The sequence below is a fragment of the Nesoenas mayeri genome (genome assembly GCF_963082525.1).
Source record: "Nesoenas mayeri genome assembly, chromosome: 6".
NCBI classification, from domain to species: domain Eukaryota; kingdom Metazoa; phylum Chordata; class Aves; order Columbiformes; family Columbidae; genus Nesoenas; species Nesoenas mayeri.
In genome coordinates this window covers 34,398,019-34,415,156 of record NC_137545.1, presented here as the reverse complement: position 1 = coordinate 34,415,156, position 17,138 = coordinate 34,398,019, and the positions used below count along the sequence as shown (strand labels likewise).

Here is a 17,138-nt window from a genome sequence, read left to right as displayed (position 1 = left end):
CAGAAAACAAAGATAGGAAAATGATGAAAGTATTATGGCTTTGAGGGAGTCAGAGCACCCTTATCTCACATTGCCTGTGTCAGCAGCGTTCGCAGGCCTCAGTGGCAATAGCACATCTGGCTTTGTGCTGGGTTCAGTTTCCTGGACCAATTCAGTGTAGTGGTTCTCACTCCAGGATTGAGGAGACCAGCTGATAGCACTTACAGTGTTTTGCTTAAATTGACCATGAAACAAGAAATAAGAAAAATTTTAAAATGCAGTAGCTTTTATTTATGTAAAAAAATCTGAAATTGTTCATTAGGAAAAGAGAGGTAGGTGTAATGTCGTTTGCATCAACAGGTACATTCACAGGTAAGACAATCTGGTCTTTTCTAGCAAGATGTAACTCTTAACTAGCTACTAATTTCAAATTTTGTACAGTAGGTAAAATATCATCCAGGTTACTGATCTCTGAAACAGAATAAAAAGCATAAAAGGTAAGGTGTATGTACTCAGAAAATCTTCACATTCAGCCAAATTTGTAACTTAAATGTTAGAAATACAGCTAGGAAATGATATAAACTCCTCACACATTTAATGCTTTTGGAAGAAACTCAATTTTGCTTATCTTAGGAGTTATATGATTGAACACATGCAACATAAAGTATTTTGGTCACTTCCTGAGGAAGGAGGGAAAGGAGAGTAAGGGAAAAGTTGGCACCTTCCCTCACATGCTCCTTGTGTTTTAGATCATCACGAGTAAACAAAACACGTGTTAGCTATTTGAAGTTTTAGGAGGAAGCATTGGCATGAAGTTAATTACAGCTGTTGCAAGTATTACTCACCTAGAAGACAGAGCAAATCTTGAATGAGAGCTTGAAATGGTGGAAAGAAGCACTCATGCTCTTCTAGCTTATTGATTATACTGAAATATGCAAGTGAGACTGTCAGATAAGAGGTGCAAGGGTATTTTAAGTCCATCTCCTTGGCTGTTTTGCCATACTATGTCATGACTTTCTGCAAACACTGCTACTCAGTAGTGTAGCTACCATCTACACCAAAAATGAAACCTCCACCCAAAAAGCATTAGCTGTCAAAAGAGGATCTCTATTGTCACTGTTTCTGCCCTATATACATCCTTTCTGTCCTCGTTACATGGCACTAGGTAATTTCTGGACTGGAACATTAGTCTGTGTATGCTAAATATACTGCTTAAGGGTGGCTGACAGAGCTGCCTCAGAGGTGGAGCAAGGAATGTTTTATAAGCAGCTGTTCTCTAGTTAAAACTGTGAGGAGCGCAGAAAGGTTGAGGGAGTTCGCGTGGTTCACTCAACATATGTCAGACTTGCTGCCTGCTGCAATTCATCTTTAGTGTGTTTGCAGAGCAGGTGCTGAATGCAGGCTCTTTGGCTGCTACTAGTCTGTTGAGGATAGAACGAGATTTGTCCAGTTCCCAAAACGTTTGTAGGCAGTTTGAGGCATACATTCTCTTAGCAACTAATACACTTCAATATTACAGCTGAAACCTTGCAATACTTTCTCCTCCCCACCCACATGCAGTGTTTGCTTTGTCTCCTTATGAAACACACATCCTTAATAAGCTGCTTTGATCACCTTATCCATTCAAGCCAACACCGTGTTTTGGAATCCTCTGGCCTTAATTTTTCTCTTTGCCATCTTTATCCTTCTGAAAGTATTCAAGATTTCTTTCAGGTAAGATGGTAACACCCCCTTTACTGTCACTGGTCACTAACTTTATAACAAATTATTCAAGTTTTTCAGTCTTGGGTTTAGCCAGTTGTGTCAATTACTAAATTGGATGTTTGAAGAATGGGCACCAGTGGAACAGCCCCACATACCTGTGGATGTCTTGGGTCCCCAGAAGCTGCTGTACCTGCTCAGTCACCTTCTCATTAATTATGTCACACAGTTTCCCAACAGTATCCACTACCACAGTGGGTGGAGCTGAACTGTCTGTGGAAAAACAAACACTGTGTTTCTTATAACAGTGATAACAGGAAATTATTTCAGACACAATCCAATTCTTGCAGGTACACAGGTTTTATTTGTATTTCACACGTCTGGGCATACAGAAAACACCGTGCCTGCAGTCAGAAATAATGTTAGCAGGAATGGTAAATCTCTCACTAAGCCTTTAGTGGCTAAAAAACTTGTCAGAGCTGCGTATTTTCACAGCAGAGATGGTTCTAAAGGGCACCCTACAATGCCAGTGGAAATCAGCCAACTGGAATTATATACAGAGACAGGTTAGCTTGCCACAGCACAGCAGACGCACAGCATAAGGGCTAGGCCAACAAGGAACCTGCTCAATAAGTACCTTGTTAACAGCCAGAAGTTATTTTGGTATTGGATTTTACCTGCTTTGGCTGCTGTGACTGAAGGTAACAGGCTACTTGTCCCTTTCTCCCTCAATTTCGGAAGAACTAGGCTTGGAGATGACATCCTACAGCAGAGCTTGAGTTATTTTTTTTTCTTCAACATGTCATCTTTCAAGTAGAGAATGAAAGATGGTAAAGAAGAATTATGAAATCAGCTCACAAGAAAAAGCTTTGTGGGGAAAAAAAAATAATCAATTTCATCTGTTATTCCATTCTTCTGTCTCCTTGCGATTCCCCAGCAACTGCTAAAGGCTTACAAATAATAGGTTTTGCTATTTAAACTCCTAATTGACAGCAACCTCTTTTTATCTTCGCAGTGAAGAATATACCTAGTTTACTCATTTCTCAGCAGCTTCACATGATGTGAAGACATCAGCCTTTCACTTGTGTTCTTCTTCCTTTTGGAATGGTCTGAACGAACGCTAGGTGGTCAGTCTTTACCTAGTCCCAGGAGCTCGTGGAGATTTCTCATCACGTTGGTCATTTCTCCAAGCTTTGTGTAAACCTCATTCATTCGTGGATAAACACCATTCAGAGAATTCACGTCAAAAAGCTTCTGGAAGTGAGAGACTATTGCAAACAGGGTTGGCAAGGACGGTGTCTGGCTGCTCTGTAGCAAGCAGAAAGAAAAACTCGTCAATGTTCTTGCTTAACAAAGCAAGGAGGCTTTTAAACCGTGAAATGTTCTTAAAACTGGTCTATGAAGAAAAACAGGTGTAACTGCCCTTATTAAATCACGACATTTCAAATATTCTTAAATATGAAGACATTTTAAAGAGAGATTTCAGACACAAATATCCAGCAACCCAAAATAGTCTTTTGAAAATGTTCTTCTCAGTAAGTACGTTTCTGTGCTCTCAATGCTGACTCAGGAACAGACAGAACAGGATAACACCCAAGACTACAGGGCAATGCAAATTCAGCGCTGGTCAAATGACTCTGATGAAAGCAGTCTTCCCCAAGGTGAATTTATCCATTATGTTAAAATAGTCTTTGACTATTGAATATCTTCAAACAGCCATTGCTTAAACCCCACGAGGCTTTCAAATATGCAAATCTAATCACCATGCGAGGAACGCATTTAAGAATTCCACAGTAACTTGTGGTTATAAACCCCGGGTAAGAGTTACCTTTTCTTTATTTTCTATTTCTTCCAAAATTGCATCTACCATGAACTGGAGGTCTTCAACTCGTACGGATTCTCTGTTATCCGGTGGATCTGCAGTGTGCCAGGGCACCAATTCCAGAGACACTTTTCTCAGAGACTTATGCAAATCCTTTTCAAAGAAGGGAGGGGACACAACTTATTGTAGTAACTTCTAAAAGTTGTTTTTAATCAGAGAAACAGGCAGATTTTGTTTCTTATATGCAAAAACATTCTAGTACTGGAGACAGGTTTCAGTTTTCATGGAATTTAAGAACGGTATTTTGCTTACATTCCTTGATTTAAAAATAACACAGTCTAAAAATTAAAGTACTTCATATATTATAGTTTAAGTTAAATAAGAAGTGTTAGTTACACAGAGTTTGTTTTTAAGTAAAATTTATTCACTTGTATTTAGATCAAAAAGTTACTGTTCTGGCAAGACAAAATGAAGAAAGATAATCTATTGTCATTAATGTATGACATACAGAGCCTCTAAAGCTTAAGTGTCTTCTTAGGAGCTCAGCCAGCAAACAAACACATGTAGACAATGGACACTGAGAAATATCTCTGGCGTGTAGGCACACTGCACATTTTTCACTTTACTATGTTTTAAAGTGGTGTATAAATGGACAGCAGAATTATTTTTCAAATTTAACACCAAGGCAGGCAATAACCAAACACACACAGAAGAAAACCCTACATGTGGGGAGAGACAGAGGTGTAGTCAGCAGATGAAAGGAGGAACGTAAAGCCAAGTACAATAACACGTTACCTTTAGGGCCGTTAGCTGATCTGCCCACATTTCTATTGTAAGCGGAAGGTGCTCAAATCCACATTCTTGTCCATTTTCTTGGTGGACAGAATTTTGCACCAGCCCTTTACTGCGCCTGTATATCAATGGAGGAGCTCTTGGACTTCGCAAAACAGCATCAATATGGGACAAAACCTTCAACACCAAATAACCAATGTTATTGCTCAAATACATATGACATTTTATAATAAAATCCCTCTCCGCTACAGTCATGATTGTTTAAACATTAGATCATAAACAACTCCAATAAGTTACTATCAATAAGTAATAGATTCAAATATTTAAAAATATAGTAGCTACAAGATATGTAAAAGTAATGGAGATATACTTGCCTTAGAGTGATATTTAACATTTATCTACTTGAGGCATTGTTACTATCACAGTTTATATAAGTTTTACTATATTTGTTTTTTAAAAAAAAATTCAAGGAAAAATAAAAGCCACTATCTGCTCAGGCATATTAAAAACTGTAATATAAGGATTTGCCCAATATAAGTTTGCCCAAGACTTCGAACAAATCCCCTGTCCTGGGAAGACTTCAGTAAAATCACTGATTTGATGTTTGCCAACAGTCTCTGTTTCCTGGCTGTATTTTCAGGTAGTTTACACCAAGATACACAAGAACAATTGAAAAAAAAAAAGCCTACATGAACTGCCAAGTGCAGAACTTTATGCATCTTGTGTAGAGAACTTTATTTGAACGCTTAGATTCAAAATCATGTGCTTCGGTTTACATAGTGAAACAAAACTCACACGTTATATAGAATTATGAGATTGTTAGATACAGGTAGTTCAGATAAAATCTGCACACCTGTAAGTATTGCTGGCAAACTGCCTGCAGCTGGTCTCCTCCTGCAATACTCTCAGATTCTTTCTTTTCTTCTGCTCTTTCTCTGGAACTGCTCCCCGAAGATCTACACACCAAATACACACAGGAGTCACGCAAATAGCCTCAGCAGGAGATAAATACTTTCAACCTGATTAGAGAACCAGGTATATTGCACATACACTTAAACCTACAAAGTCAAGTCTCCATTTTATGATGCCTGCAAATAGATTTCCATCAAACTGGACTAGATGAAGAATATCGTAGTGTTTGTAAATACAATTAATTTATCTCTAGTGTCCAGGTTGAGGTTATTCCAGACTGCACGCTAATTTAGAAGGGACACCACCAGATGTACAGTTGTTCTGTTACCAGAGATTCTACCATGGCTGAAGAGTTGAAATTCAGAATTTTACTCAAAAGAGTCAAATTCCATCCTTACAGTCTTTATCTGCTTCTGCTTGAACATCTGTCCTGGCTTATTATGTATGTATGTATAGCTCACTACCCTTCTTGCAGAATCTAAGATGACTCTCTTTGCCATCTGAATCATATCCACTACACAGGAGAAAAGATCATTTAAATACTCACAATGTAAAATGAAGAACTGAACATTTAAAGTTTAAGTCATGTCTTTTTCAGGCTACATTTTATGCTATAGAATATTTAGCCTTCAGTATACATATGCACAAATGAGTCAGTGAAAAACAATTTGTCAGTACTGGATCTCTAATATCTTCAATGTATTTTCTTAGTAATGTTTCAGAAAAAAACTAAGTTAATTTCTAAGAATAATATGGACATAACCTGAATAGCTGCATCATTTTGCCAACTCATACTTTCCCTTTCTTAACCCATAATGTAACCAGTAGCTTTCCTTATAGCTCATGGAAGCAGCAAACATCACAATTTGGTCCCGTTGATACTGCCTGTGATAGCACTCAAATCAAATCCAGAAAGACAAAATGAAACAACGACAGACCCCTTGCTGTGCCCCCATTTGGGGACCATGCCACCCGTTCAGAGATTGACAGGGTGTCTTCAGAGATACAGCAGCATTTGCTGCCCATAGCCAGGCTCTGAGAAACAGTGATAAAGCACACACTTCATAAGCTACAGTTGACATTACTGGTAGCAGAGGATCTTTGCCTTAAAGAGTCCAGAGTACTCGTGAATGTTACTGAAGAAATATACTTACTGGATAGTTTTCTTTAAAGTTTTCTCTAGTTTTTTCACCTGGTGCTTGTAAAGTTTTAATTCCTGTACAGTTGGCCTGTTAAGAAAAAGTACTGTGTTATATGTCTTCCATTTCAAGGTGTCTTTAAAACTCAGCCAAGGGAAAAATTAAGAAAGCTTTGCCAGTGCTGCAACATCATTCTGGGAATGAAATTCTGCAACACTTCTATGTGACAGCAGCAAAATAACCACTAGTAGTTGCTGTTAACAGTATGGGGAAGGATGGCTGACTGTTGCTCCCATATCTTATTTCTGTGAATTGCTTTCAAAGACAGATTTCACACTACACTTTTACAATTGCTGGTGCTTTCAGTTTCTTTCTTTGTAAAGTCAAGCCTACTGAAGTGCTCTTACAAAGGAAGATATGCGTCTTTTCTTACCTTAGTTCCAAGTCTTTCTTGAGATTTATATTTTCAAGCAAAAGCTGTTCATTCCTGGCTTTTGTTTCAGTAAGTTGTTTCTGGAAAGACTGCAACATGGGACTGTGTTACTTCTTTTATTTCGCTCCTTCCATAATCAACAAGCTTGAACACTTTAAAGTGTGTATAGGTAAAGAAGGGTTCCCATGTGCCTATACAGCAAGACGGCACGGATGAGCAATTAGTTCACCAAGATCCAGAGCCTGCTGCATTAGGCCACAGGTGGAGAACCTGTGATGAAGGAGGGTCTGCTGAGCCCCCAGCAACAACGGCTCACAACATCGTACTGAATCTTTGCATGAAGACAGCAAACCCAATTCAGAAGACACCGTAAGAACAAGGGGATAGAAATCAAACACGTATGTTTCTATGTTGCTCTCGAAGGGTCACCAGTTAGAGATCTGCACTGACTTATTCTTAGCAGTTCCATACCGTGAGCAGTGCTCTATAATTAGGAGTAGCATCTAGATTTAAGAATTCTTCCTTGCTTTTTGCTTCTCTCTGTACCTGGTCTTCATCTTTTTTGTACTGCCTATTAGGAAAAATAAATTGTTTCAGCTTACTGTAATTCCATTACCTCAAAGATCCAAGCTGGTTTAGTTAGTAGTTACATATGATAAGAACGTTTCCATAAACTGCAAAGTAAACAGAATGGAAAATCTGCCTTAAGATCCACAGCTCTATTATTTCTGGGAAGCTGTTTCATGTACTAATGAAGTGCACTTATTCCTCCAGATAAATTCCAGTACAAGCAAATCCCATTTCAGTTTTTGAGATAATAGTCTCCAATTATAGGAATGTCTCAGGTATCTGCTGGCTGCTTTGTACCACGTAGGCACTGCGATAGAGCTGAAAAGCTGATTTTCTTTCTGTTTAGGGCGATCAGTTGACTGAGCACAGCTAACGCAGTAATTCCTTGTGAACCAGGGAAAAAGGGGAAGGGGAAAAACAAAACCCAAAAGAATTATAGCTCAAGTGTCTCTAAATACTCCCCATTTCCTAGCTATACTGGCCTCCTGATAAGAGCAGCTACTTAGCTTGACTAACACCTATTTCCAGGATGAATCCACATTTCCAAGACCATTACAATTCTCAGCTGTTTCTTACATGCTAGTGATGTCTAGACTATAAAATATTTACCATTACAAGCTTTAAGAACAGTAGGGAATAAAATAAACAGTAGAGCCATAAGGTGCTAGGTGAGACCTACCTTAGCTCCTTTTTCATCTGACTAATTTGAGATTCGTAATAATCAATTAGACAAAGGAACCTGAAGAAAGGAAAAACAGTACCTTGAATTTCAGATATTCTCAAAAAAAATCATGCCCAAAAGACACTGTGACCACCCCGCAGGAACAGGCCAACTTACAGAACTGCACTGCACTTCAGAGTGACTGCACCACAATGGCTTCTCTCATATCAAACACATAGTTTTCCAAAAAAGTTGAGACATTAACTCTGTACTAGACTAAAAGTGGCAAAATTATTCAAGAGGAGACAAAAGCTAAATCCTCCTGACACCCTCCTTATCTTGTGATGACCTCTACCAGCAATCTTACAAGCAGGGCAGAGTCCCAAACTCAGCGACCACCGCAGGAGGCAAGAACATCTGTCTCCAAAGAAACTAAAAGTGCCTGGAAAACCAGGCAACATCAGCACAACAAAGTGACGGCCACCTGAGGCCTGAGAAGCGGTAAATCTCTGATTATAGAAGAACTGTGGAGATTGTACTGCAAGAGACAGGCGCAGAATATTTCCTCAGAATTGTCACTAAAGGACCTGGGAAGCCTTACAGCAAACCTGCAGTCAGCAGCTGCGAAGACCAGTTGCACTTCAGAAGTGACCAGAAGTGACTGCAAACTGGACAGGTTGTCAGTGGGTTGTTTGGCTGGTTGGTTGCTGGGGGGCGGGGCGGGGGGGGAGACTTATGATGTTTGTTGTTTTTCTTAATTTACATTTAAAACGTTAGAACCCCAGGATGAGATCACCCCAGCCGATACTGCAGTTCCAGAGCAGAGTGGCTCATTTCTTTCTCTTTGCTGACACCTAGTGTATACACAGGCTTATAATTTTTCACTTTCTGCCATAGATTTATCCAGCTCACATTTGTTAGACAAGAAAAAGATTACTGCATTGATGCACCTTTACAACAATTCATATTTCTGCTTACACTCCTAAGGTCTCCAGATTTGTTTTTCATATAAATATTGAGTTACTTTAAAATCTTCTTCTTCATTGAATGTTACAGACCATTCACCAATGTAAGAAAATTGCTTACTGCTGATCCAGGAGAGACTTCGGAGCTCTTTTGCAAAACCGACAAAACATTTTGTTTTGAGTCGCCACACGCTGTTGTTCCTCCATCCCCACTTTGCTGAGCTCCTTCTGCAAACGGGCAATAATCTTTTCCTGTTCTTGCAGCTTTTCCTGCTGCTGTTGATATTTTGCCTGTGAAGAGGTAACAGGACCGATATGGAATTATTCTAACCCACATGCTGGAGACTGCTTTACATGCCCAAGTAGGCACCTGATCCCAAGGAAGTTCAATACTTCTTTTGTAACCATACTAAAAAGGCAGTGAAAGTAGAATACAGGTATTTTTCCAAGTTACCACTAGAAAATTCTGTATAGATCGAAAAATCCTAGCTATAAATAGTGTATTAACTCTATGACACATGTTTATTTTAATCAATATTTTTAGAGCTCTTAAAACAAGTCAAAAGTTTGAATTCTCAGACAGCACCATCTGAATTACCTGGGAAACCTGTTGATCTTTTTGAAGTTCTTTGACTTGATTCTGTTGCTGGCAAACTTTAGCTATTGCCTCATCTTCCAGCTGACAAATTTTGGACTTAATGTTTTTCACCACATTTTCCAAATCGTTCGCCCGTTGTTCTTGCCGAGATGCACGACCTCGTTCCTGTCGTATCTCATCTCTGAAAAAATAAATAAATCCTGTGAAGGACAGACATGACAAACATTATCTGATGACAGTCAATAATAGCCAGGGGCAGCAGGTACAGGAAATACGCTGGTATGGGAGTGAAATAAGAGCGGCAGATGAAATAATGTAAGAGCTGGAAAGGAACTAGGCCAACATTGCTGCATATTGGACAAAAATCTCAGGAAAAAGGTCTTAGGCCTCAGGTGTGCCAGGAGCTCCACCTGGGAGAAGACAGACGCTGATGATACTTTACATTAACAAGTAATTTCCTTCCACTGTGTCTTACCTAAGAGAGTGATTAGTCTCCATAAGCCCCTGCATCATTCTCTGGTGTCGGTCAGTGTCTTCCAGCAACGTTTTTAATGCAAGTCTTATTCCTAGAGAAGACTGACTGTCTAAGACAAACATATCTGGAGATACAGAAAATAAATAAAGTTGTCCTTAAAGGCTTTTAACAGCTGAAGAAGATCACATCTCTGCTACCATTTGGAAGCGACAGCTTTAGAGATGCCTTATGAACGTAAGGTTGATATTTTAAAATACAAAAACGTGAAAAATTGGCATTTCCTTACCTGATATATTTCTGCAGCTTTTGGGGGCAGCAAGACTCACGGGTTTCAAGCCATGGCGCATTAGCAGCTTGTTCAGGTTTTCCCACTCTGCCCTCTCCTGCTGCAGTTGGAAAAGGGGAAGAAAACACGGAAACCTGAGTTGTCAGATCAGCTCACGGCCCCCTGTCCACCCTGTCGTGCCGGCAGTGGGGGACACCAAATGCCCCAAATAAAAACAAACCGACCCCAAAGCCCCAAGAAGTCCCAGCCTCTATATGCGAGCCTGTGAGAATTTCCAATAGGACCGGTAAAAAATGCGAGGGAAAAAACGTACTTAACAGCATACTCAGTTTTCCTGATTCCTGTTAGAAGGGCAAACATATGCAATGACCAAAATTTACCTTTTCAAAACCCCAATGGGCCCCCGGCCCCCTGCCCCAGTCCCGAGAGAAGCCCTCGGATACCGACTTTAGGGATCTATTTTGTTTGGTTTTGCTCTGTTTTCGACTGCCAATCAGCCACAGCCGCCCCCTGAGCTCCACCACGGTACCTCCGTCATGCCGAGAGCCGCTCCAAGAGGGGCCGGGCCCCGCTGCGCCGCCGGCCCCGGGAGGCGGGACACGAAGGGGGCCGGTTACCGGGACACAGAGCCTCCGGAGATCCCCATCGGTAGCGGGAAACTGCTTCGTACGGGGCTGCCCGCGGCGGGAAGGCGCGGGGCCAGCCGGGAGGGCGGCGGCCCGGGGCGGAGGTTAACGGTTGTGAGGGGAGGGTGGGGAGGCGGGAGGCCGGAGGCAGGAAGACACGCAGGCGGCCGCGGGGCGGCGCTGGCTGCACGCCGCCATTTTGAGGCGCAGGGAGCCGAGGGGGAGGAGAGGCCAGGCCAGGCCGACGGAGGTAGGAGCGGGGCCGGGAGCGGCGGGCACGGCCGGGCTGGCCCACGGGAGCCTGACCGCTCCTCAGGCGCTGCAGCGGCCGGGCGGCAGGCAGAGGCAGGCGCCTAGGAGCTGCCCGCTCGCACCGCGGCGCCTTTCAGGGGAAAGCGTCTCCCCGGCTCCTTGGAGACGGGCTGGCCGGTGCAGGAGGGGGCGGCGGAGCGCGAGTGCTGCCGCCTGTTCGCGTCTGGAGTATTGCGTCCAGCTCTGGGCCCCTCAGTTCAAGAAGGACAAGGAATTGCTGGAGAGAGTCCAGCGCAGAGCAACGAAGATGATGGAGTGGAGCATCTCCCTTATGAGGAAAGGCTGAGGGAGCTGGGTCTCTTTAGCTTGGAGAAGAGGAGACTGAGGGGCGACCTCATTAATGTTTATAAATATGTAAAGACAGGATGGAGCCAGGCTCTTCTCGGGGACAACCAATGATAAAACAATGAGCAATGGGTATAAACTGGAACACAGGAGGTTCCACTTAAATATGAGAAGAAACTTCTCAGTGAGGGTGACAGAGCCTGGAACAGGCTGCCCAGGGGGGTTGTGGAGTCTCCTTCTCTGGAGACGTTCAAACCTGCCCGCACGCCTTCCTGTGTCACCTCATCTGGGTGTTCCTGCTCCATGGGGGGGTTGGACTGGATGATCTTCCGAGGTCCCTTCCAATCCCTGACATCCTGTGATTTTGTGATTCTGTTGCGTTGGGCCCGGCCCGCGGGAGGGCTGTGGTGTGAAGGCAGCGGTGCCTTCCCGTGGGGCGCAGGGCAGCATGGCGACATGCAGTGAGCTGGTTGAGGAGGGATTTAGAAATGTCGCTGTCGAGACTTTTTTTTTTTTAATAAAGCTCTTTGCTGGCAATAAACGTGAGTGTTAGGGAGGTGTTCGCTGTCTCTGGAGTTTATACGGTTCATGCAGTTCCCAGTGCAGCGTTGGCTGTGTCTGCCAGCAGGAGTGGATTAGGTGGGCGCAGAGTGGTAATCCTGCTCTTGTTTTCAGGACTAGTCCTTGTGTATAAGGCAGTAAATCTCATTTGGTTGATTAACACAAAACATGGTGAAATGAGATGCTGGGCAGTCAGTGCAAATCCCTTCCCTTGGGTCCCAGCCAGGAAACAAATGTCTGAGGGCAAATGGCAGCATCTGCTGATGGAGGAGGCACGGTGGGACCTTCACACTCGGACCGTGTCCACTGCCCTTCGGAACACAAAGCTGGCCTAGAGTCTGGATTTTGTGCTCAGAAAAAAAAAAAAGTGTATTACAAGAGTGTTTGGGATGTTTCACAGAATGGTTTGGGTTGGAAGGGACCCCTGGAGATCATCAGTCCAACCCACCTGCTAACGCAGGTTCACCCAGAGTAGATCACACAGGAATGTGTCCAGGTGGGTTTTGAACATCTCCACAGAAGGAGACTCCACAGCCTCTCTGGGCAGCCTGTTCCAGGGCTCTGGCACCTCAAAGTAAAGAAGTTGCTCCTCATATTCAGATGGAACCTCCTGTGCTTCAGTCTGTGCCCATTGCCCCTCATCCTATTGTTGTGCACCACTGAAAGGAGCCTGGTCCATCCTCGTGACACCCACTCTTGAGATATTTGTAAACACTGATGAGATCCCCTCTCGGTTTTTTTTTTCCAGGCTGAACAGACCCAGCTCTCTCAGTCTCTCCTCCTAAGAAAGATGCTTCTCCATAAGAAAGATGTTTCCTAACCCTTTCAACATTGATCCTAAATTACCTGCTAAGGTTCTTGTAGGAGGGCTGCGTGCTGCCAAGGGTGATGCCATTTCTGTGGTTCGGCTGTAGACATGTGCCAGCTGCCACCTCTTTTGGCATTTCTTTTGGTGCCTGAGGCCACTTCTTGTGTGGATGAGGTGGTAGGGACAAGTGTGGGTCTGTCCTGAGCCCCTGGGTCTGTCCCAAGCCCCTGGTGCCCGCTGCTTTGGGGAGGAGGGTAAGGGGGAAGCACAGAAATACACCCTGCCTGTGTGCCAGGGGACACCAGCCCTCACAGAAATCAACCTGTCACTGCGTGACCAACCTCCCTGGCATTTATTAGGTGGTGTACGCTGCTCACTACTATGAGAAATGAATCCTCATGTCCCCAAAATGGTTTCACTGTTTTTAAAGCTTATTTTTCAGTGGACAGAGATGTGTGTCATTACTGATAAAACCACAACCAATAATACAGCAGTGGACTTGAGTATCTTTTAAAATAGAAGCTTAAGTCAGAGTGAAGGAGGTTTGATTTTAAAATGCTCACACTCCTGTTACGCTTACACAAGACCCTAGAGCTTACAACTTACTTAATTCTTTTTTCACTGAAAAGTCCAATTTATCGAAAATTCACTCATTTGTACTTAAATTATGCTTCTGATATGCACAGACAATGCAGATAGCTCTCCACAAATTAATGTTAGTGAAAAAAAAATTGAAAATAAGTCAGCAGTATTGTAAAACAGAGTAATGGCCTAAAAACCTAAGAAGCAAGTGATTCACGTAGACACTATGATTGAATTGCCAGGTCAAATTGCTAATACATTTGTTGAAAATTATTAGAGTGGTTTAGAAAACCTAGTAGGTTTAAATTGTTGTTGCCTGTGCGATTTTAATTTCCCTGAGGTGGCAACAGTCCCCAGTTTGTTATGGTTTCTGACTGGGTTGGGCAGCTCTGGATTTAGTTTCTGCTTTGGTCAAGTTGTTAGTTTCTAAGCTTTTGCTCACAACTTAGACGAACCATTTTGCCATCAAATTACTGACAAATGCGTGATGTGCTAATAAAGTTAGGATAAATTGCACATATTAGTTTTGTAAAAGAATACTTAAATTTGCCTTTCTGTTTAAACTGGAAAATAATGTTTGTATTTCATCATATATGCGGTAGTGCATGATAGTTCATGACGCTTCTAAAAATGGCCTTTGTTTTAAATGGAGAAAAATAGGGAAATTTAGGCCTCAACACTTTGCTGCTCTTCTGCTTTTCTTTTTTTTTTCTTGCTGCTCATTGGATTAAAAGCCATTTTGGTTACTATGGCATCCCGTGAGGAGGTTACTATCTATGAAGATGAAGTAAGGTAAAGAATCCTGACTGTGGTATGAGCAGATTTGGAAAGATAGCCATGGCTTCCATGGCTAAATGAAAGGATGTCTTGCCAGATTTGCTCTTCTGTGGGTGTCTGTGTGTGTAGAACTGCGTTTCTGAATGATGTAGGCCATGTTTAGGAGAAAAATTGCAGACAAATCGTTCAAACAGATAATTGCTAAAGTGCTCATCTTGACGATTTTTCAAGTTCAAAAAGCTAAAACACTTTCTTGGAGACTAATCAAAATACTGTATTTAAACATCTGCCAAGAAACTGCAGAACTGTCCAGGAGCATCTGAATTCTAAGTATAATGTTGTAACTGTCACCTGAAATGGACGGTTTAGAGGTTACATATGTCTTTTTATATATATTGTGTATATATATCTTTGTATGGTGTTTGTCAAAGTGAGCCTGTTTAACTGTTTATATTTTGTCATATTTGAATGTTTGAAAAACATGAAAATATAAGCAGTTCTGTAAGCATATTCTTTCAAGTCTCATTTTTCATTTGTAAAATGCGACTTGCCCTGAAGTGGTAAAGCTTTGAACTATAGACATGAGCAGCTGATCTCTTTCAATGACAATTAATTTACTTTTTTTGGTGTTTCCATAGGTCTCGCTACAGCCACTTAGAGAAGATGACAGATTTGGTGGCTGTTTGGGAAGTAGCTTTAAGTGATGGTGTTCATAAGATTGAATTTGAACATGGGACCACTTCAGGAAAACGTGTTGTCTATGTTGATGGAAAGGTGAAATTGCTATGTGCTCAAAATTCACTGTGATACAGATTGTATAAGTGCACTTCCATGCAACAGGCATCAGAACAAACAAAAGACTAATAAATGCAATTGAGGTATATTCAGTTAATTAACTTCATCTAATTTAATGAACTGCATTATTCTTTTTGTTTTCAGTCACTATTAAGGTGTGAGTATTTATGAATACTTTGCTGTCCTTGGGCAGAGGCACTCTAGACATACAGAATATTGTGTCTTTACTCATGCTGAAATAAGTTAGCTACTGAGCTGTTTCCTGAGTTCTAGTTCAATTTTTTAATACTAAAACATGCATTCAAGTTTCTCAATTAACACCCATTGTCTTTGTTTTATTCTACAGGAACTAATAAGAAAAGAATGGATGTTTAAATTAGTGGGTAAAGAAACATTCACTGTTGGAGCATCCCAAACAAAAGCTACTATTAACATTGATGCAGTCAGTGGCTTTGCATATGAATATACCTTGGAGATCAATGGAAAGAGCCTGAAGAAGTATATGGAGAACAGGTCAAAAACAACCAACACTTGGATATTGAGCTTGGGTGGTATGGACTATAGAGTTGTTCTAGGTAAGTAAACATTGAATGACTTCATGTTGCTGCTTTTGAATAGACTTGTGTGTGCTTAATAACTGGCAATTAAGAGAAAGCACAGTTCAGTGGTTAGCGTGTGAAATCCTGGGTGGGCTGGAAATTTGGAATTAGATGACAAAGACAGTCTGAAAAATAATTATCTTGTTCCACATGTGTGAGGCTGGCGTCAGTGTTCTGTTCTACAGCAGCATGGGCTAGACTTAAAAAACATCAAAGAAATTTAAAGAAAAAATTGGAAGGAATATGGCTTCTGTATCCATAGAGCTGCCCTAGCAAGGCAGTTCTCCAGGCGAAGCATGCTGTACAAGTGTTAACATGTTGTGATCAAATATGCTGTGTGTCTAAGTTTCGGAACCAGGCCTTCCTTCCAAAAATTGTAAGCCAAAGTCAAGAAGTCTGTAACTGATGAAGTGTGACAATGTTATTTTACGTTTTTGATTAATCAACATCCTTTTTTCTGCATCACTTCTTAACTACAAATTTAATCTAAAACTTTCCGCTTTTTTCACTTTCTTAATAGTAGGGCAGTACATTCATCCTCTGTGCCCTGCTTTCCCAAATGTGTTACAAGCAGATGGGAGGAACCGATGCCGCGAGGAACTTGTCTGTGGCATCTAGTGGGAAAACTTCTACTTAAGTATCGCTGCATGGTTAGACCTGGAGACAAGAGACAGCGAGCTGTGATTTCTTCTTAAGCCTCAGGACAGAATAAACTGCTCTGAGATGAAGGGAGATGTGGATGAAGGACAATTTTAATGCCAGAAATAGATTAGTTTCCTCAGACTTTTAACTTCCCTATGCTTACTTAAAAGGCAAGCAGTGTTCAGCTGTTTACTAATGTCCTGTGGATGGCACTGTCAGTAATGTGAATTCCAGAGCAAAGTAATTTAAGGAGGATGTGCTGGGAGAAGTAAAAGAATATTCTATTTCAAATGAAAAAAAATCTAAGACTCATATTTAAAGTGGTACTTGAGTTTTAAAGGAGATTTTAAGAATACAAACAGTTAGATGCACCATCTTCTAGTTTTTCAGTTTTAAAATGTCAGAATATCTCTGATGATATTCAGAACAACCCAATGTCAATGGTCAGGGCTAGGGAGACGTAAAAATATATGTTCATAGCAAAAGCTGTTTGCCCATTGATAATAGAGTCTCCCATCTCCCCAGTATACAAACCCTGTAGCCCAGGTACTAGGGCTAATTAGGAACTTCTTTTGGGAACTGAAAGTAAAAGTCAACAAGATTTTATTTTAATTCCTAGATCTTCTTGTCTGTAGGGGGAAAAAAGGTATCTTGTTCTTTCTACTTTTTGTTTTCTTTTCACAGAAAAGGACACTATGGATGTGTGGTGCAATGGTCAAAAAATGGAAACAGCGGTACGTGATCATTTCCAAAGGCTTTCACAGGCTGTGGGTGGATAACCTAAGCTTAGCAAAATAAGCCCCAGAGAGGCATGTAAC

General features: G+C 41.5%; 2 protein-coding genes across 2 annotated transcripts in view; one reads left to right on the top strand and one right to left on the bottom strand.

Moving 5' to 3' along the window:
- Positions 1-298: 298 nt before the first annotated feature.
- The window catches only part of CEP70 (centrosomal protein 70), a 20,730-nt gene continuing 3,890 nt past the window's right edge, over positions 299-17,138 (bottom strand). The window contains exons 2-16 of the mRNA XM_080347316.1: positions 10,334-10,433; positions 10,048-10,171; positions 9,573-9,753; positions 9,096-9,265; positions 8,028-8,087; positions 7,250-7,349; positions 6,779-6,867; positions 6,361-6,435; positions 5,148-5,250; positions 4,298-4,471; positions 3,509-3,655; positions 2,820-2,988; positions 1,839-1,953; positions 825-904; positions 299-450 (exon numbers count right to left, since the gene is read on the bottom strand). Coding sequence (XP_080203442.1) covers positions 389-450; positions 825-904; positions 1,839-1,953; positions 2,820-2,988; positions 3,509-3,655; positions 4,298-4,471; positions 5,148-5,250; positions 6,361-6,435; positions 6,779-6,867; positions 7,250-7,349; positions 8,028-8,087; positions 9,096-9,265; positions 9,573-9,753; positions 10,048-10,171; positions 10,334-10,394 — 1,710 coding nt within the window. The 5' untranslated portion in view covers positions 10,395-10,433 and the 3' untranslated portion in view covers positions 299-388. The remainder of the gene's footprint in view (positions 451-824; positions 905-1,838; positions 1,954-2,819; positions 2,989-3,508; positions 3,656-4,297; positions 4,472-5,147; positions 5,251-6,360; positions 6,436-6,778; positions 6,868-7,249; positions 7,350-8,027; positions 8,088-9,095; positions 9,266-9,572; positions 9,754-10,047; positions 10,172-10,333; positions 10,434-17,138) is intronic.
- The window catches only part of FAIM (Fas apoptotic inhibitory molecule), an 8,079-nt gene continuing 2,119 nt past the window's right edge, over positions 11,179-17,138 (top strand). Inside the window, exons 1-4 of the mRNA XM_080346724.1 lie at positions 11,179-11,209; positions 14,923-15,058; positions 15,426-15,654; positions 17,005-17,054. Of these exons, the coding sequence (XP_080202850.1) occupies positions 14,948-15,058; positions 15,426-15,654; positions 17,005-17,054 (390 nt within the window). The 5' untranslated portion in view covers positions 11,179-11,209; positions 14,923-14,947. The remainder of the gene's footprint in view (positions 11,210-14,922; positions 15,059-15,425; positions 15,655-17,004; positions 17,055-17,138) is intronic.